The sequence below is a fragment of the Bombina bombina genome, chromosome 1 (genome assembly GCF_027579735.1).
Source record: "Bombina bombina isolate aBomBom1 chromosome 1, aBomBom1.pri, whole genome shotgun sequence".
Lineage (NCBI taxonomy): Eukaryota > Metazoa > Chordata > Amphibia > Anura > Bombinatoridae > Bombina > Bombina bombina.
The window spans coordinates 453,183,618-453,205,295 of NC_069499.1; the positions used below are offsets into that span (position 1 = coordinate 453,183,618).

Sequence of the window (21,678 nt, forward strand, 5' to 3'; positions counted from 1 at the left end):
GAAATTCTGCTAAATGTAAAGACTGAGCAAGTACCAAGATATCGTCCAAATAAGGAAATACCACAATACCCTGTTCTCTGATTACAGACAGAAGGGCACCGAGAACCTTTGTAAAAATTCTTGGAGCTGTAGCTAGGCCAAACGGCAGAGCCACAAACTGGTAATGCTTGTCCAGAAAAGAGAATCTCAGGAACTGATAATGATCTGGATGAATCGGAATATGCAGATATGCATCCTGTAAATCTATTGTGGACATATAATGCCCTTGCTGAACAAAAGGCAAGATAGTCCTTACAGTTACCATTTTGAACGTTGGTATCCTTACATAACGATTCAATATTTTTAGATCCAGAACTGGTCTGAAGGAATTCTCCTTCTTTGGTACAATGAAAACCCCATCCCCTGTTCCAGAACTGGAACTGGCATAATTACTCCAGCCAACTCTAGATCTGAAACACAATTCAGAAATGCTTGAGCTTTCACTGGATTTACTGGGACACGGGAAAGAAAAAATCTCTTTGCAGGAGGTCTCATCTTGAAACCAATTATGTACCCTTCTGAAACAATGTTCTGAATCCAAAGATTTTGAACAGAATTGATCCAAATTTCTTTGAAAAAACGTAACCTGCCCCTACCAGCTGAGCTGGAATGAGGGCCACACCTTCATGTGGACTTAGAAGCTGGCTTTGCTTTTCTAGAAGGCTTGGATTTATTCCAGACTGGAGATGGTTTCCAAACTGAAACTGCTCCTGAGGATGAAGGATCAGGCTTTTGTTCTTTGTTGAAACGAAAGGAACGAAAACGATTATTAGCCCTGTTTTTACCCTTAGATTTTTTATCCTGTGGTAAAAAAGTTCCTTTCCCACCAGTAACAGTTGAGATAATAGAATCCAACTGAGAACCAAATAATTTGTTACCCTGGAAAGAAATGGAAAGTAGAGTTGATTTAGAAGCCATATCAGCATTCCAAGTTTTAAGCCATAAAGCTCTTCTAGCTAAAATAGCTAGAGACATAAACCTGACATCAACTCTGATAATATCAAAAATGGCATCACAGATAAAATGATTAGCATGTTGAAGAAGAATAATAATATTATGAGAATCATGATCTGTTACTTGTTGCGCTAAAGTTTCCAACCAAAAAGTTGAAGCTGCAGCAACATCAGCCAATGATATAGCAGGTCTAAGAAGATTACCTGAACACAGATAAGCTTTTCTTAGAAAGGATTCAATTTTCCTATCTAAAGGATCCTTAAACGAAGTACCATCTGACGTAGGAATAGTAGTATGTTTAGCAAGGGTAGAAATAGCCCCATCAACTCTAGGGATTTTGTCCCAAAATTCTAATCTGTCAGACGGCACAGGATATAATTGCTTAAAACGTTTAGAAGGAGTAAATGAATTACCCAATTTATCCCATTCTCTGGAAATTACTTCAGAAATAGCACTAGGAACAGGAAAAACTTCTGGAATAACCACAGGAGATTTAAAGACCTTATCTAAACGTTTAGAATTAGTATCAAGAGGACCAGAATCCTCAATTTCTAAAGCAATTAGTACTTCTTTAAGTAAAGAACGAATAAATTCCATTTTAAATAAATATGAAGATTTATCAGCATCAATCTCTGAAACAGAATCCTCTGAACCAGAAGAGTCATCAGAATCAGAATGATGATGTTCATTTAAAAATTCATCTGTATAAAGAGAAGTTTTAAAAGATTTTTTATGTTTAATAGAAGGAGGAATAACAGACATAGCCTTCTTGATGGATTCAGAAACAAAATCTCTTATGTTATCAGGAACATTCTGAACATTAGATGTTGATGGAACTGCAACAGGTAATGGTACATTACTAAAGGAAATATTATCTGCATTAACAAGTTTGTCATGACAATTAATACAAACAACAGCTGGAGGAATAGCTACCAAAAGTTTACAGCAGATACACTTAGCTTTGGTAGTTCCAGCACCAGACAGCGATTTTCCTGAAGTATCTTCTGACTCAGATGCAACGTGAGACATCTTGCAATATGTAAGAGAAAAAACAACATATAAAGCAAAATTGATCAAATTCCTTAAATGACAGTTTCAGAAATGGGAAAAAATGCCAATGAACAAGCTTCTAGCAACCAGAAGCAAAGAAAAAATGAGACTTAAATAATGTGGAGACAAAAGCGACGCCCATATTTTTTAGCGCCAAATAAGACGCCCACATTATTTGGCGCCTAAATGCTTTTTGGCGCCAAAAATGATGCCACATCCGGAACGCCGACATCTTTGGCGCAAAAGAACGTCAAAAATGACGCAACTTCCGGCGACACGTATGACGCCGGAAACAGAAAAGATTTTTTGCGCCAAAAAAAGTCTGCGCCAAGAATGACGCAATAAATGAGCCCCCGCGAGCCTAACAGCCCACAGGGAAAAAAAGTCAAATTTTTAAGGTAAGAAAAATAATTGATTCAAGTGCATTATCCCAAATATGAAACTGACTGTCTGAAAATAAGGAATGTTGAACATCCTGAGTCAAGGCAAATAAATGTTTGAATACATATATTTAGAACTTTATAAACAAAGTGCCCAACCATAGCTTAGAGTGTCACAGAAAATAAGACTTACTTACCCCAGGACACTCATCTACATGTTTGTAGAAAGCCAAACCAGTACTGAAACGAGAATCAGCAGAGGTAATGGTATATAAATAAGAGTATATCGTCGATCTGAAAAGGGAGGTAAGAGATGAATCTCTACGACCGATAACAGAGAACCTATGAAATAGACCCCGTAGAAGGAGATCACTGCATTCAAAATAGGCAATACTCTCCTCACATCCCTCTGACATTCACTGCACGCTGAGAGGAAAACCGGGCTCCAACCTGCTGCGGAGCGCATATCTGCTACACACTCATATCTTTCTAAAAAAAATATCAAGCTTTGATTTCAAGGGTAATTTAGTCTCTACTAAACACATTAAAGGGACACTGAACCCAAACTATATATCAGCAATTAAGAGTAGACCGCAAAAGAAATGTTTCAAATTACTTAACACTGTTATTCTGTTAGCACAGTTCAGAGATACGCCTCTTGATAAGCCTACTACCATGTATTATGTTCTGTGCTGTGGCCATTTAGGGACAGATGTAAATGAGCTTGTGCTCTGAGCTAAACAATCATTGTGAGAAAGTGCACTGAAAACCTGAATCCCCTTTTGTGTGTTCTCAATGACTTGTTGTACCACCTGCAGAGTATTAAATGTATGGGAATTTGCTACTTTAGGATTATTTTGTATATGAAATTGCCGGTGTTTTTTTCTGACTCAAACATCAACCCATTGCAATGAAGAACATGGCCATTTAAATGGGCTAAACCTGCAAGAAGAGTTGACGTCCTAATTGTATCTCTGTCTCTATACATATAGTACTCCTTATCTTATCTATTTCTTTATATTGGTGGTTGATGTGTGCTTGCAGCCTTTTGTTGAAATAGCCTTTCTATAGAAAATAAAGCAGTATTCCTATTTTATAGCATCTGTGGTTGTTTCAACAGGCTAAAGCTCCTGTTTCAAATAACAAATTAAAGGTAAATGAGTATTTGAAAAACAATTTAATACACTCCAGCAGATAAAATGGATAAATATAAAGACAGAGAGGAAAAAATGTATGTTGGAGTCACTCTAGCCTCTCTGGAGGGAGGGAACAAGCTAATTTTTCAGACATATTTTACAGGAAGAAAACGGGCAAAATAAAAAAAAAAACTTTTGAGTGCGGTTTTGTTTTAATGAGGGGATTAAATGTTATAGTGTTCCTTTAATTAACAATACTAAGAACATATTAATATTCCCTTTACAGACAGGCTCCTATACTAATTTGAATGACATATCCACACAGTAGAATGAGTTATAGTAATAAAGTTACATGTGTAAAATTAGGAAAACTACCACAACAGTTTAGCAAAAAGTTCATTTTTATTATATAAAACATTTTTTTTACAAAATGTTCTAATAAATTTTAAGGATTTTGTTAAAACAGAGTTACTAGTGTTATAAGGAGGAGATGGTTCATCATGAACACATTAAGAACAAGTTAAAATGCAAGACCAATTAAGGGCACTGTAATTAGGAATGACATTCAAACTCCATTGGTAAAAAAAAAAAAAAAATCATTCTAGTTCATTTCTTAACTAAATACAAATAAAGTGTACTTCTTAAAACCCCTATAATGATCTACATCAAATATTAAACTTGTCATGATTTGCTCAAAAAGTATTACATAATTCCTCTTTACCATAAACAATACAAAAATACATTTGCATTTTTTTTTTAAAACATTTGTAACAAACCACGTGTGCTCTTTGCAAATGTAGAAAATAGTTATTCACAAACCCTGTTCTGTCACCCTCCAATATCTTATGCTTAGCATAAGTAGTTGAAGTTCTACAAAGTAAACCTCTTAATTCTAAAGGTCTGAAACTAAAGTACTAAGGTAGTGGTTATTGAATTACAAAAAGGACCATATCTGACCAAATAAAGTATAAAAAGAAAGTACATCTCAGATCTGTTCTCACAAGAAGAATTGTGCCGTAATGTTTAAATAGTAGTGTCATTGAAAAATAAGTACCACATAAAAAGATTTCGTTTTAGGATAGTATATTCCCTTCACATGTACCATTGCCAATTATTTTACATAATTGTAGGTGTTATATATGTGAAAAACAAAACCACTATCTGTTAAGCAATTCTACAAAGGCTTGGAATGGACACTTCTATAGTATTTTTAAAATACATATTATATGAGTCAATGAAACTGTATTTACAGGGAAGTGCATAAAGGAATGCAGAAAATGACATCAGGCAAAATGTAAAATTCAGAACCATCCTGATGCAAGTACAAATAAAACTGCCACTTGGCATACAGTTCTATTTTGCTGTCACCGCTACATGACTGATAAATGATAATCCATTAGGGCTCAACACGCCCCCCCCCCCATACTTCATGTGGACTCGTTTTATACTCATTAGTCCCATAAAATTAGCACATCTTTAAAACCTAAACAAAACACTTACTCATTATACCAGTAATGTAAATGTTTTTTTTGGAACATTCGTTATAATATATGTGATGACCTGCAAAGTTCACAAGTCACTAGTAAATATATAGCAGCCATAATCAGATTAAGAAAGGCTCTGGAAATAATGCTTGCAAAAGGGCACTCTCAAGGCAAGCACAACATAAACACAAGCAACTGAAGGGAAACCCGATGAAATAGAACAGCAATGTAGTAAAACGGTTATCTAATAATGTTTTGTACGATATTTATAAGATCAGAAGTATTGCAGGATTATTTACCATTTGTATGTTACATTGCTCAGTTCCACAACACAAAATAATTATTTTTCCCTGTCTGCTGAGAACCTTTCATTCCTTTACATGCCTGTTGCATTGGTAAACACCTACCAGTGTTATATACACACACACCAGTTCAAAATGAATACACTGTAAAGGAATTATCTCTGAACCAATAGGAGAAACGAGGAGTAAACCACCTGTGTACAGTAAAAGTTTTAAAAACGTGTATCTCCACTGATATGCTCTGTTCCAAAGGAACGGACATTAGGCTGTGCCATGTACAAGTAGCATTGTCTCTGCATTGCTGTACTAAATCTGTATGTTCCTTTAAAACGCTTATAGATATACACACCACTTGTAAACCAACAAAACAATGGAAATGTTTGTTCAATGTAAAAATATAAAAGTTATATTAAGTGGTTAAGAAATGTTTTCTCTCTCATCTTTAAATATACACAGTACACAAAAAAACCCCCAAAGTTTACTTACCGAAACAAAACCAGTAGCTAAATTTTAAATGTAAGTCTCTGATTAAATAGATTTTGGAGGAAGACACTAAAAAAAGTTAAGTACTGCAAAGATCTTTATATGTCAAAGACATAGCATTTTTTAAAATGTATACATATTTACACTCATGGGACAGACATTGTGGTGCAAAAGTTTAATGGATTCAGCAGCTGGATTCTACAGTAGCTACCACTTTTCCACTTCTTCTCTGTATTTCTTTCTTATTCTTCTGTTTTTCCAGTTTTTCTTGTGCTTTTTTTATTTCTTTAATTTTCTTCTTGATTAAGGCTCTGTCATTGTGACTTGAGACTCCCAGACTCTATAAAGGTGAGAAAAAGAACATTTAAGACGGTAGTTAGAATTGTTGGTATTTTTATGAAAAATGTCAGTATCAAAAAATCACCATGAATACAAAGTTCAGAAAAAAAGATAAACAAATATAGAAATACTGGATAAAAACAGAATTTATGTTTACCTGATAAATTTCTTTCTCCTACGGTGTGTCCGGTCCACGGCTTCATCCTTACTTGTGGGAATATTCTCTTCCCCTACAGGAAATGGCAAAGGGAGCACACAGCAAAAGCTGTCCATATAGCCCCCCCTCTGGCTCCGCCCCCCAGTCATTCGACCGACGGTTAGGAGAAAAAGGAGAAACTATAGGGTGTTGTGGTTACTGTAGTGTACAGAAATCAAAATTTTAAACCTGACTAAAAGCCAGGGCGGGCCGTGGACCGGACACAACGTAGGAGAAAGAAATTTATCAGGTAAGCATAAATTCTGTTTTCTCCTACATTGGTGTGTCCGGTCCACGGCTTCATCCTTACTTGTGGGAACCAATACCAAAGCTTTAGGACACGGATGAAGGGAGGGAACAAGTCAGGTTACCTAAACGGAAGGCACCACAGAGCTTGCAAAACCTTTCTCCCAAAAATAGCCTCCGAAGAAGCATAAGTATCGAATTTGTAAAATTTGGCAAAAGTATGCAGAGAAGACCAAGTCGCTGCCTTACAGATCTGATCAACAGAAGCCTTGTTCTTGAAGGCCCATGTGGAAGCCACAGCTCTAGTAGAGTGAGCTGTAATTCGTTCAGGAGGCTGCCGTCCGGCAGTCTCATAAGCCAATCGGATGATGCTTTTCAGCCAAAAGGAAAGAGAGGTAGCAGTAGCTTTCTGCCCTCTCCTCTTACCAGAATAAACGACAAACAAGGATGATGTCTGTCTGAAATCCTTTGTTGCTTCTAAATAGAATTTTAAAGCACGGACCACATCTAAGTTGTGTAACAAACGTTCCTTCTTCGAAACTGGATTCGGACACAGAGAAGGAACAACTATTTCCTGGTTAATATTCCTGTTGGAAACCACTTTTGGAAGAAAACCAGGTTTGGTACGCAAAACAACCTTATCTGTATGGAATACCAGATAGGGTGAAGTACACTGCAAAGCAGACAATTCAGAAACTCTTCTAGCAGAAGAAATAGCAACCAAAAACAGAACTTTCCAAGATAGTAACTTAATATCTATGGAATGTAAAGGTTCAAACGGAACCCCTTGAAGAACTGAAAGAACTAAGTTTAGACTCCATGGAGGAGTCATGGGTCTGTAGAAAGGCTTGATTCTGACTAAGGCCTGTACAAACGCCTGTACATCTGGCACTGCTGCCAGACGTTTGTGCAACAAAACAGACAGAGCAGATATCTGTCCTTTTAGAGAACTCACTGACAACCCTTTATCCAAACCCTCTTGGAGAAAGGAAAGTATCCTAGGAATTTTAATTTTACTCCCAGAGAATCCCTTGGATTCGCACCAACAGATATATTTTTTCCATATCTTATGGTAAATTCTCCTAGTCACAGGTTTTCTGGCTTGGACCAGAGTATCTATAATTGTAATGGTCTTAGATGAATTCGAGCAAAAGGAACCACGTCCATTGCTGCAACCATTAATCCTATTACCTCCATGCACTGAGCTATGGAAGGCTGAGGAATAGATTGAAGAACTTGACAAGCGTTTAGAAGCTTTAACTTTCTGACCTCTGTCAGAAAAATCTTCATTTCTACAGAATCTATTATTGTTCCTAGAAAAGGAACCCTTGTGGACGGGGACAGGGAACTCTTTTCTATGTTCACCTTCCACCCGTGAGACCCGAGAAAGGCTAAAACAATGTCTGTATGAGCCTTTGCTTTGGAAAGGGACGACGCTTGGATTAGAATGTCATCTAGGTAAGGTGCTACAGAAATGCCCCTCGGCCTTAGAACCGCTAGAAGGGACCCTAGTACCTTTGTGAAAATTCTGGGAGCAGTGGCTAAACCGAATGGAAGAGCCACGAACTGGTAATGTTTGTCCAGAAAGGCGAACCTTAGGAACTGATGGTGATCTTTGTGGATAGGAATATGCAGGTACGCATCCTTTAAGTCCACGGTAGTCATATATTGACCCTCCTGGATTGTTGGTAAGATCGTCCGAATTGGCCTGAAAGTTCCCTCTTTTTTGGGAACTACAAACAGGTTTGAGTAAAAACCCAGACCTTGTTCCGCTGTTGGAACTGGGTGTATCACTCCCATCTTTAATAGGTCTCCTACGGAATGTAAGAATGCCTGTCTCTTTATCTGGTCTTAAGATAAGCGAGACATGTGGAACCTTCCCCTTGGAGGGAGTTCCTTGAACTCTAGAAGATACCCCTGAGAGACTATTTCTAGTGCCCAGGGATCCGGAACATCTCTTGCCCAAGCCTGAGCAAAGAGAGAAAGTCTGCCCCCTACTAGATCCGGTCCCGGATCGGGGGCTACCCCTTCATGCTGTCTTGGTAGCAGCAGTAGGCTTCTTGGCCTGTTTACCCTTGTTCCAGCCTTGCAATGGTTTCCATGCTGGTTTAGGCTGGGAAGCGTTACCCTCTTGTCTAGAGGCTGTAGAATTTGGTGCCGGTCTGTTCCTGAAATTGCGAAAGGAACGAAAATTAGATTTGTTTTTAGCTTTGAAAGGCCTATCCTGTGGGAGGGCATGGCCCTTTCCCCCAGTGATGCCTGAAATAATCTCCTTCAATTCTGGCCCGAAAAGGGTCTTACCTTTGAAAGGAATATTAAGCAATTTTGTTTTGGACGACACATCCGCCGACCAAGATTTTAGCCAAAGCGCCCTGCGCCACTATTGCAAAACCTGAATTTTTCGCCGCTAATTTTGCCAATTGAAAAGCGGCATCCAAAATAAAGGAATTAGCCAACTTTAGTGCGTGAATTCTGTCCATGACTTCATCATATGGAGTCTCCTTTTGGAGCGAATTTTCTAGTTCCTCGAACCAAAAAGACGCCGCCGTGGTGACAGGAATAATGCACGAAATCGGTTGAAGAAGGAAACCTTGCTGAACAAATATCTTTTTAAGCAATCCTTCCAATTTTTTATTTATAGGATCTTTGAAAGCACAACTGTCCTCAATAGGGATAGTTGTGCGCTTGGCTAACGTTGAAACTGCCCCCTCTACCTTAGGGACCGTTTGCCATGCGTCCCTTCTGGGGTCGACAATGGGGAACATTTTCTTAAATATAGGAGGGGGAACAAAAGGTACACCTGGTTTCTCCCACTCCTTAGTCACTATGTCCGCCACCCTCTTGGGTATCGGAAAAGCATCGGCGTGCACTGGGACCTCTAAGAATTTGTCTATTTTGCACAACTTCACTGGAATCACCAAAGTATCACAATCATCAAGAGTAGCTAGCACCTCCTTAAGCAGAGCACGGAGATGTTCTAGCTTAAATTTAAATGCCACGATATCAGGTTCTGCCTGCTGAGACATTTTTCCTGAATCAGAAATTTCTCCCTCAGACAGACCCTCCCTCACTGCCAATTCAGATTGATGTGAGGGTATAACAGATAAATTATCGTCAGCGCCAACTTGCTCATCCTCTGTATTTAAAACTGAGCAATCACACTTTCTGGGAAATTCTGGTAGTTTGGATAAAAGATTTGCTATAGAATTATCCATTACTGCTGTTAATTGCTGCATAGTAACAAGAGTTGGCGCGCTAGATGTACTAGGTATCGCCTGCGCGGGCAAAACTGGTGTTGACACAGAAGGAGAGGATGATGAACTATCCCCACTACCTTCATTTGAAGAATCATCTTGGGCAACCTTATTAAATGTGACAGAACTGTCCTTACTTTGTTTGGACGCCATGGCACAATTTGCACATACATTTAAAGGGGGAACCACCTTGGCCTCCATACACACAGAACATATGCTATCTGAAGGTACAGACATGTTAGGCAGATTTAGGCAGGCTATTAATGCAATAAAAAACGATTTTACACAAAACCGTTACTGTCTCTTTAAATAATAAAAGGAACACACTTTATTTCTGAATGTTCAAAAAACTATGAAGGAAATATCCGATCTTTATAAAATTTACACCCCAGTGTCTTAATGCTTTGAAAGTATTGCACACCAAATATGAAGTTTCTAGACCCTTAAATAAGCAAACCGGAGCTAATTGTTCAATTAACCGGTTTAAACACACTACAGTCCCTGCCACAGACTTTGCTGCGGCTTATACCTTCCTTAGGGGTTATTCACCACAGAAATAAGCCTTTCGGAGCCACAGGACCCTCTCACATGAAGCTGCATGCACTGCCTTTGGAAGTAACTGCGCAACTGAGGCGCGAAAATGAGGCCTCCTCCCTCTGCATACCAGAGTGAAGGGGCCTTTCTGACTAGATTAGGCGTCTAAACCAATGCCAGGCATAATTAAAACGTTCCCAAAAGTGTTTCTAAGTTCATAAAACACTCCAAATGTCATAAGAATATGATATAAGCAAATCGATTTAGCCCACAATAGTGTCAACCAGCATAGAGCCCAATTTATAAGCCTTTAATCTGTTACTGAGTCTAAGAAAATGGCTTACCGGTCCCATAAGGGAAAACTGACAGTCTTCTAGCATTACTATGTGTTGTTAGAAAAGAGACTGGTCATACCTGAAGCAGATAAGTCTGCAAACTGTTACCCCCAACTGAAGTTCTCTGGTTTCAACAGTCCTGCGTGGTAACAGCAATGGATTTTAGTTACTGGTGCTAAAATCATACTCCTCTTTTAACAGAACTCTTCATCACTTTCTGTTGTAGAGTAAATAGTACAAACCGGCACTATTTTAAAATAAACTCTTGATAGAAGAAATAAAACTACAACTAACACCACATACTCTTTACCATCCCCGTGGAGATGCTACTTGTTCAGAGCAGGCAAAGAGAATGACTGGGGGGCGGAGCCAGAGGGGGGGGCTATATGGACAGCTTTTGCTGTGTGCTCCCTTTGCCATTTCCTGTAGGGGAAGAGAATATTCCCACAAGTAAGGATGAAGCCGTGGACCGGACACACCAATGTAGGAGAAAAGAGTATTGATTACAGTAATTATTTGAAGCAGTACCAAGCTGTATGCCTTTTCAGGGAAGTATTAAAAGATCATTAAATAAAGTAGAACTAAATTATCAACAAGTGAACAATAAAAAGGCAATGCAATATCACTTATTCTGAATTTAAATGAGCAGATTTTTGTCTGACAAAGTTAAAAATGTACTTTAATTTGCCAGCCCCATATTTCATATGACGGCAAATCCCAGACACATATACACATACACTGTGAACATTTGCACGTGCTCAGTAGTAACTGGTGCCTCAGAAAGCATACATATAAATGATTTGGTAATGGAAGTACATTGGAAAGTCTCTTAAAATTCTGTGCTTTATCTGAATCATGAAAGTTTCAGTTTGACTTTAGTGTTTCTTTAATGAATCACTGTCCTCTGACAATCCATGTGCAGAGATAACCTGTGCTTAGTCATATACAATCATATATTCATTATCATGGTTACAATTGTCTGCAAACTTACTAATATTTATTTAATGGTACAAAAAATGTTTAAATCTGGAAGTCTGACAAGCTTCATACTGCAGTCTCCTAGCTGAAGGTGATCATCTGTTAAGTGTCTTAATTATTTAATAGTTTGCTAATCTTTTAATCTCTTCATCCTATCACAAACAATGGTGATATATATAAAACATAATTTATGTAAGAACTTACCTGATAAATTCATTTCTTTCATATTAGCAAGAGTCCATGAGCTAGTGACGTATGGGATATACATTCCTACCAGGAGGGGCAAAGTTTCCCAAACCTCAAAATGCCTATAAATACACCCCTCACCACACCCACAAATCAGTTTAACGCATAGCCAAGAAGTGGGGTGATAAGAAAAAAGTGCGAAAGCATAAAAAATAAGGAATTGGAATAATTGTGCTTTATACAAAAAAATCATAACCACCACAAAAAGGGTGGGCCTCATGGACTCTTGCTAATATGAAAGAAATGAATTTATCAGGTAAGTTCTTACATAAATTATGTTTTCTTTCATGTAATTAGCAAGAGTCCATGAGCTAGTGACGTATGGGATAATGACTACCCAAGATGTGGATCTTCCACGCAAGAGTCACTAGAGAGGGAGGGATAAAATAAAGACAGCCAATTCCGCTGAAAATAATCCACACCAAAAATAAAGTTTAAATCTTATAATGAAGAAAACTGAAATTATAAGCAGAAGAATCAAACTGAAACAGCTGCCTGAAGTACTTTTCTACCAAAAACTGCTTCAGAAGAAGAAAATACATCAAAATGGTAGAATTTAGTAAAAGTATGCAAAGAAGACCAAGTTGCTGCTTTGCAAATCTGATCAACCGAAGCTTCATTCCTAAACGCCCAGGAAGTAGAAACTGACCTAGTAGAATGAGCTGTAATCCTTTGAGGCGGAGTTTTACCCGACTCGACATGAGCATGATTAATTAAAGATTTCAACCAAGATGCCAAAGAAATGGCAGAGGCCTTCTGACCTTTCCTAGAACTGGAAAAGATAACAAATAGACTAGAAGTCTTTCGGAAATTCTTAGTAGCTTCAATATAATATTTCAAAGCTCTAACTACATCCAAAGAATGCAATGATCTCTCCTTAGAATTCTTAGGATTAGGACATAATGAAGGAACCACAATTTCTCTACTAATGTTGTTAGAATTCACAACCTTAGGTAAAAATTTAAAAGAAGTTCGCAACACCGCCTTATCCTGATGAAAAATCAGAAAAGGAGACTCACAAGAAAGAGCAGATAATTCAGAAACCCTTCTAGCAGAAGAGATGGCCAAAAGAAACAAAACTTTCCAAGAAAGTAATTTAATGTCCAATGAATGCATAGGTTCAAACGGAGGAGCTTGAAGAGCCCCTAGAACCAAATTCAAACTCCAAGGAGGAGAAATTGACTTAATGACAGGTTTTATACGAACCAAAGCTTGTACAAAACAATGAATATCAGGAAGATTAGCAATCTTTCTGTGAAAAAGAACAGAAAGAGCAGAGATTTGTCCTTTCAAGGAACTTGCAGACAAACTTTTATCCAAACAATCCTGAAGAAACTGTAAAATTCTCGGAATTCTAAAAGAATGCCAGGAAAAATGATGAGAAAGACACCAAGAAATGTAAGTCTTCCAGACTCTATAATATATCTTCCTAGATACAGATTTACGAGCCTGTAACATAGTATTAATCACAGAGTCAGAGAAACCTCTTTGACTAAGAATCAAGCGTTCAATCTCCATACCTTTAAATTTAAGGATTTGAGATCCTGATGGAAAAAAGGACCTTGCGACAGAAGATCTGGTCTTAACGGAAGAGTCCACGGTTGGCAAGAGGCCATCCGGACAAGATCCGCATACCAAAACCTGTGAGGCCATGCTGGAGCCACCAGCAGAACAAACGAGCATTCCTTCAGAATCTTGGAGATTACCCTCGGAAGAAGAACTAGAGGCGGAAAGATATAGGCAGGATGATACTTCCAAGGAAGTGACAATGCATCCACTGCTTCCGCTTGAGGATCCCTGGATCTGGACAGATACCTGGGAAGTTTCTTGTTTAGATGAGAAGCCATCAGATCTATTTCTGGAAGTCCCCACATTTGAACAATCTGAAGAAATACCTCTGGGATGTAACGTTTGGCGACTGAGATAATCCGCTTCCCAATTGTCTATACCTGGGATATGAACCGCAGAAACTAGACAGGAGCTGGATTCCGCCCATACCAGTATTCGAGATACTTCTTTCATAGCCAGAGGACTGTGAGTCCCTCCTTGATGATTGATGTATGCCACAGTTGTGACATTGTCTGTCTGAAAACAAATGAACGATTCTCTCTTTAGAAGAGGCCATGACTGAAGAGCTCTGAAAATTGCACGGAGTTCCAAAATATTGATTGGTAATCTCACCTCCTGAGATTCCCAAACCCCTTGTGCTGTCAGAGACCCCCAAACAGCTCCCCAACATGTCAGACTTGCATCTGTTGAAATTACAGTCCAGGTCGGAAGAACAAAAGAAGCCCCCTGAACTAAACGATGGTGATCTGTCCACCACGTCAGAGAGTGTCGTACAATCGGTTTTAAAGATATTAATTGAGATATCTTTGTGTAATCCCTGCACCACTGGTTCAGCATACAGAGCTGAAGAGGTCGCATGTGAAAACGAGCAAAGGGGATCGCGTCCGATGCAGCAGTCATAAGACCTAGAATTTCCATGCATAAGGCTACCGAAGGGAATGATTGTGATTGAAGGTTTCGACAAGCTGAGATCAATTTTAGACGTCTCTTGTCTGTCAGAGACAGAGTCATAGACGCTGAATCTATCTGGAAACCTAAAAAGGTTACCCTTGTCTGAGGAATCAATGAACTTTTCGGTAAATTGATCCTCCAACCATGATCTTGAAGAAACAACACAAGTCGATTCGTATGAGATTCTGCTAAATGTGAAGACTGAGCAAGTACCAAGATATCGTCCAAATAAGGAAATACCACAATACCCTGTTCTCTGATTACAGACAGAAGGGCACCGAGAACCTTTGTAAAAATTCTTGGAGCTGTTGCTAGGCCAAACAGAAGAGCCACAAACTGGTAATGCTTGTCTAGAAAAGAGAATCTCAGAAACTGATAGTGATCTGGATGAATCGGAATATGCAGATATGCATCCTGTAAATCTATTGTGGACATATAATGCCCTTGCTGAACAAAAGGCAGGATAGTCCTTATAGTTACCATTTTGAATGTTGGTATCCTTACATAACGATTCAATATTTTTAGATCCAGAACTGGTCTGAAGGAATTCTCCTTCTTTGGTACAATGAAGAGATTTGAATAAAACCCCAGCCCCTGTTCCAGAACTGGAACTGGCATAATTACTCCAGCCAACTCTAGATCTGAAACACATTTCAGAAATGCTTGAGCAAATCTCTTTGCAGGAGGCCTTATCTTGAAGCCAATTCTGTACCCTTCTGAAACAATGTTTTGAATCCAAAGATTGTGAATTGAATTGATCCCAATTTCTTTGAAAAATCGTAATCTGCCCCCTACCAGCTGGGCTGGAATGAGGGCCGCACCTTCATGTGGACTTGGGAGCTGGCTTTGGTTTTCTAAAAGGCTTGGATTTATTCCAGACTGGAGATGGTTTCCAAACTGATACCGCTCCTGTGGGTGAAGGATAAGGCTTTTGTTCCTTATTGTGACGAAAGGAACGAAAACGATTATTAAACCTAAATTTACCTTTAGATTTTTTATCCTGTGGTAAAAAAGTTCCTTTCCCTCCAGTAACAGTTGAGATAATAGAATCCAACTGAGAACCAAATAATGTATTACCCTGGAAAGAAAGGGAAAGCAAAGTTGATTTAGAAGACATATCAGCATTCCAAGTTTTAAGCCATAAAGCTCTTCTAGCTAAAATAGCTAGAGACATATACCTGACATCAACTCTAATGATATCAAAGATGGCATCACAAATAAAGTTATTAGCATGTTGAAGAAGATTAACAATGCTATGAAAATTATGATCTGATACTTGTTGCGCTAAAGCTTCTAACCAAAAAGTTGAAGCTGCAGCAACATCCGCTAAAGATATAGCAGGTCTAAGAAGATTACCTGAACATAAGTAAGCTTTTCTTAGAAAGGATTCAATCTTCCTATCTAAAGGATCCTTAAAGGAAGTACTATCTGCCGTAGGAATAGTAGTACGTTTAGCAAGAGTAGAGACAGCCCCATCAACTTTAGGGATTTTGTCCCAAAATTCTAATCTGTCAGATGGCACAGGATATAATTGCTTAAAACGTTTAGAAGGAGTAAGTGAATTACCCAAATTATTCCATTCCCTGGAGATTACTTCAGAAATAGCATCAGGGACAGGAAAAACTTCTGGAATAACTACAGGAGATTTAAAAACCTTATTTAAACGTTTAGATTTAGTATCAAGAGGACCAGAATCCTCTATTTCTAATGCAATTAAGACTTCTTTAAGTAAAGAACGAATAAATTCCATTTTGAATAAATATGAAGATTTATCAGCATCAACCTCTGAGACAGAATCCTCTGAACCAGAGGAACCATTATCAGAATCAGAAGGATGATGTTCATTTAAAAATTCATCTGAAAAATGAGAAGTTTTAAAAGACCTTTTACGTTTACTAGAATGAGGAATAACAGACATAGCCTTCTTAATGGATTTAGAAACAAAATCTCTTACGTTAACAGGAACACTCTGAGTATTAGATGTTGACAAAACAGCAACAGGTAATGTAACATTACTAAAGGAAATATTATCTGCATTAACAAGTTTGTCATGACATTCATTACAAACAGCTGGAGGAACAGATACCACAAGTTTACAGCAGATACACTTAACTTTGGTAGATCCAGCACCAGGCAGCGTTTTTCCAGAAGTATCTTCTGACTCAGTGTCAATCTGGGACATCTTGCAATATGTAATAGAAAAAACAACATATAAAGCAAAATTGATCAAATTCCTTAAATGACAGTTTCAGGAATGGGAAAAATGCCAGTGAACAAGCTTCTAGCAACCAGAAGCAATAAATAATGAGACTTAAATAATGTGGAGACAATAGTGACGCCCATATTTTTTAGCGCCAAAAAAGACGCCCACATTATTTGGCGCCTAAATGCTTTTGGCGCCAAAAATGACGCCACATCCGGAACGCCGACACTTTTGGCACAAAAAAACCCGTCAAAAAATTACGCAACTTCCGGCGACACGTATGACGCCGGAAACAGAAAAAAAATTTTGCGACAAAAAAGTCTGCACCAAGAATGACGCAATAAAATGAAGCATTTTCAGCCCCCGCGAGCTTAACAGCCCACAGGGAAAAAAAGTCAAATTTTAAGGTAAGAAAAAAATTGATTTATTCATATGCATTATCCCAAATATGAAACTGACTGTCTGAAATAAGGAACGTTGAACATCCTGAGTCAAGGGAAATAAATGTTTGAATACATATATTTAGAACTTTATATAAAAGTGCCCAACCATAGCTTAGAGTGTCACAGAAAATAAGACTAACTTACCCCAGGACACTCATCTACATGTAGTAGAAAGCCAAACCAGTACTGAAACGAGAATCAGTAGAGGTAATGGTATATATAAGAGTATATCGTTGATCTGAAAAGGGAGGTAAGAGATGAATCTCTACGACCGATAACAGAGAACCTATGAAATAGACCCCGTAGAAGGAGATCATTGAATTCAAATAGGCAATACTCTCCTCACATCCCTCTGACATTCACTGCACGCTGAGAGGAAAACCGGGCTCCAACCTGCTGCGGAGCGCATATCAACGTAGAATCTAGCACAAACTTACTTCACCACCTCCATAGGAGGCAAAGTTTGTAAAAACTGATTTGTGGGTGTGGTGAGGGGTGTATTTATAGGCATTTTGAGGTTTGGGAAACTTTGCCCCTCCTGGTAGGAATGTATATCCCATACGTCACTAGCTCATGGACTCTTGCTAATTACATGAAATATATATATATATATACACACACATATACACACACACACACATATATATATATATATATATATATATATACACATACAGAGAGAAGCGCACTCACAGGATCGAACAACCAGCTCAATACCATTGTTAGCCTGTTCTATGGCAATTTACCAAATGGGTACAACTTTTTTTAGCCCAGTAATGCTATTCACAGAGTAGAACTTTCCTGTAGTATATCAGTCTGATCCCGCGCTAAAATACCAGGCAATTTCTCTCTGAACAAGGAACACAGCCACCCCAGACTATCGTTTCGGCCTTCATTGGGCCTCATCAGTGAGGTGTAGCCATATTCCTCTAAGCACACTGAGCAAGGAGTCCACATCTGGTTGCCCCCTTTTTTCATCAGTCTTATCCTGCCTAGAAAGGTCAGGTCAGCCCCAAAATATCAGGCAATCTTCCACTGAAAAAGGGACAGGGCAACTCCAGATGACCATTTTATCTCCCAAAGGGTGATGTGGTAACTAAACATGGACCCCTTTCCCAACACGCTTAGAGGAATATGGTTGTACCTCACTGATAAAGGCCCACAGAAGGCCGAAACGATTGTTCGGGATTGCCATGTTCCTTTTTTTTTAGAGTAGGGTTTCCTGGTATTTCGTGGCTGGACTGACATTGCTATACCACAGAACTTCTGCTTTTAGAGTATCATCATCAGTATTTTAAAACAAAAAAATGTCCACCTTTTGTGATATTACATTTTATTGGGAGCAATTGTTCTGATCTCCTGGATCGATAGCTAGCTGACCACTAGGTCTAGAGTCCTGGGCAATGGGTGCCACCTGTCTCTCTCCTTTGCTCATTCCTTATATCTATCTGAACCCTTTTATTGTTATCTTTATTTCTTCCTCTATTTCTTCTTCAACATTCCAGCTTATCCCATGCCACCCCCACTCTACCTTTCACCCGATCTAAATCTGTTTTCTTTCTATTGGTCATACAGTACGGTTTAATAGACACTAGAGAAGAACAACTCCACAGACTGGACCTTCTTGTAAGTTTAGCCTGCCATGTAATTTTGTTTTATTTCTAATTCAAATATTGTAATGCTGTGAAGTATCTTAAATATACATACGTAGGAACAAGGAACTGTTGGAGCATCTACAAACTCCGCTTATGGAAGTCTAATGTTCAAACAAAAAAACATCAGATCTATCTCTGGTAGACATCATTAATCTACAATCTAATTGAAAGATCTCCAAGTGTAGAAATCATTCCCCTAAAAGAAGATATTGTCAACAGAGAAAAAACATAATTTATGCTTACCTGATAAATTTATTTCTCTTGTGGTGTATCCAGTCCACGGATCATCCATTACTTGTGGGATATTCTCATTCCCAACAGGAAGTTGCAAGAGGACACCCACAGCAGAGCTGTTATATAGCTCCTCCCCTAACTGCCATATCCAGTCATTCGACCGAAAACAAGCAGAGAAAGGAGAAACCATAGGGTGCAGTGGTGACTGTAGTTTAAATTAAAAAATGACCTGCCTTAAAATGACAGGGCGGGCCGTGGACTGGATACACCACAAGAGAAATAAATTTATCAGGTAAGCATAAATTATGTTTTCTCTTGTAAGGTGTATTTAGTCCACGGATCATCCATTACTTGTGGGATACCAATACCAAAGCTAAAGTACACGGATGAAGGGAGGGACAAGGCAGGTACTTAAACGGAAGGTACCACTGCCTGTAAAAAAAGTATGAAGTGAAGACCAAGTCGCCGCCTTGCAAATCTGTTCAACAGAAGCCTCATTTTTAAAGGCCCATGTGGAAGCCACAGCTCTAGTAGAATGAGCTGTAATCCTTTCAGGAGGCTGCTGTCCAGCAGTCTCATAGGCTAAGCGGATTATGCTTCTTAGCCAAAAAAAAAAGAGAGGTTGCCGAAGCCTTTTGACCTCTCCTCTGTCCAGAGTAGACAACAAACAAAGCAGATGTTTGACGAAAATCTTTAGTAGCTTGTAAGTAAAACTTTAAAGCACGAACCACGTCCAGATTGTGTAATAGACGTTCCTTCTTTGAAGAAGGAATAGGACACAAAGATGGAACAACAATCTCTTGATTGATAATCTTATTAGATACCACCTTAGGTAAAAACCCAGGTTTGGTACGCAGGACTACCTTATCCGCATGAAAGATCAGATAAGGAGAATCACATTGTAAAGCAGATAACTCGGAAACTCTACGAGCCGAGGAAATAGCTACCAAAAAAAGAACTTTCCAAGATAAAAGTTTGATATCTATGGAATGAAGAGGTTCAAACGGAACTCCTTGGAGAACTTTAAGAACCAGATTTAAGCTCCATGGCGGAGCAACAGGTTTAAACACAGGCTTGATTCTAACTAAAGCCTGACAAAATGCCTGAACGTCTGGAACATCTGCCAGACGCTTGTGCAAAAGAATAGACAGGGCAGAAATCTGTCCCTTTAAGGAACTAGCTGAAATCCTTTTTCCAAACCTTCTTGGAGAAAGGATAATATCCTGGGAATCCTGACCTTACTCCATGAGTAACCTTTGGATTCACACCAATAAAGATATTTACGCCATATCTTATGGTAAATTTTCCTGGTGACAGGCTTTCGTGCCTGTATTAAGGTATCAATGACTGACTCGGAGAAGCCACGCTTTGATAAAATCAAGCGTTCAATCTCCAGGCAGTCAGTCTCAGAGAAATTAGATTTGGATTATTGAAAGGACCTTGTAGTAAAAGGTCTTGTCTTAACGGCAGAGTCCAAGGTGGAAAGGATGACATGTCCACTAGATCTGCATACCAGGTCCTGCGTGGCCACGCAGGCGCTATCAAGTTCACCGATGCTCTCTCCTGCTTGATCTTGGCAATCAGACGAGGGAGCAGAGGAAACGGTGGAAACACATAAGCCAAGTTGAAAGACCAGGGCGCTGCTAGAGCATCTATCAGCGTCGCCTTGGGATCCCTGGACCTGGATCCGTAACAAGGAATCTTGGCGTTCTGGCGAGACGCCATGAGATCCAGCTCTAGTTTGCCCCAACGATGAACCAATTGTGCAAACACCTCCGGATGGAGTTCCCACTCCCCCGGATGAAAAGTCTGACGACTTAGAAAATCCGCCTCCCAGTTCTCTACACCTGGGATATGGATAGCTGACAGGTGGCAGGAGCGAATCTCTGCCCAGCAAATTATCTTTGAGACTTCTAACATCGCTAGGGAACTCCTTGTTCCCCCTTGATGGTTGATGTAAGCCACAGTCGTGATGTTGTCCGACTGAAATCTGATGAACCTCAGAGTTGCTAACGGAGGCCAAGCCTGAAGAGCATTGAATATCGCTCTCAGTTCCAGAATATTTATTGGAAGGAGTGTATCCTCCCGAGTCCACGATCCCTGAGCCTTCAGGGAGTTCCAGACTGCACCCCAACCTAGAAGGCTGGCACCTGTCATTACAATTGTCCAATCTGGCCTGCAAAAGGTCATACCTTTGGACAGATGGACCCGAGATAGCCACCAGAGAAGAGAATCCCTGGTCTCTTGATCCAGATTTAGTAGAGGGGACAAATCTGTGTAATCCCCATTCCACTGACTGAGCATGCATAGTTGCAGCGGTCTGAGATGTAGGCGTGCAAACGGCACTATGTCCATTGCCGCTACCATTAAGCCGATTACTTACATGCACTGAGCCACCGAATGGCGAGGAATGGAATAAAGAATCTGGCAGGAATTTAGAAGCTTTGATAACCTGGACTCCGTCAGGTAAATTTTCATTTCTACAGAATCTATCAGAGTCCCTAGGAAGGAAACTCTTGTGAGGGGGACTAGAGAACTCTTTTCCTCGTTCAGCTTCCACCCACGCGACCTCAGAAATGCCAACACTATGTCCGTACGAGACTTGGCAATTTCGAAGTTTGACGCCTGAATCAGGATGTCGTCTAAATAAGGGGCCACTGCTATGCC

At 39.3% G+C, this 21,678-nt stretch overlaps 1 protein-coding gene across 3 annotated transcripts in view; it reads right to left on the minus strand.

Annotated features, from left to right (window-relative positions):
- Positions 1-3,942: 3,942 nt before the first annotated feature.
- The window catches only part of LOC128645441 (neurabin-1), an 824,161-nt gene continuing 806,425 nt past the window's right edge, over positions 3,943-21,678 (minus strand). For all 3 annotated transcript variants that reach the window (XM_053698450.1, XM_053698449.1, XM_053698448.1), the window contains one exon: positions 3,943-6,168. In XM_053698450.1, the coding sequence (XP_053554425.1) occupies positions 6,013-6,168 (156 nt within the window). In that variant the 3' untranslated portion in view covers positions 3,943-6,012. The remainder of the gene's footprint in view (positions 6,169-21,678) is intronic.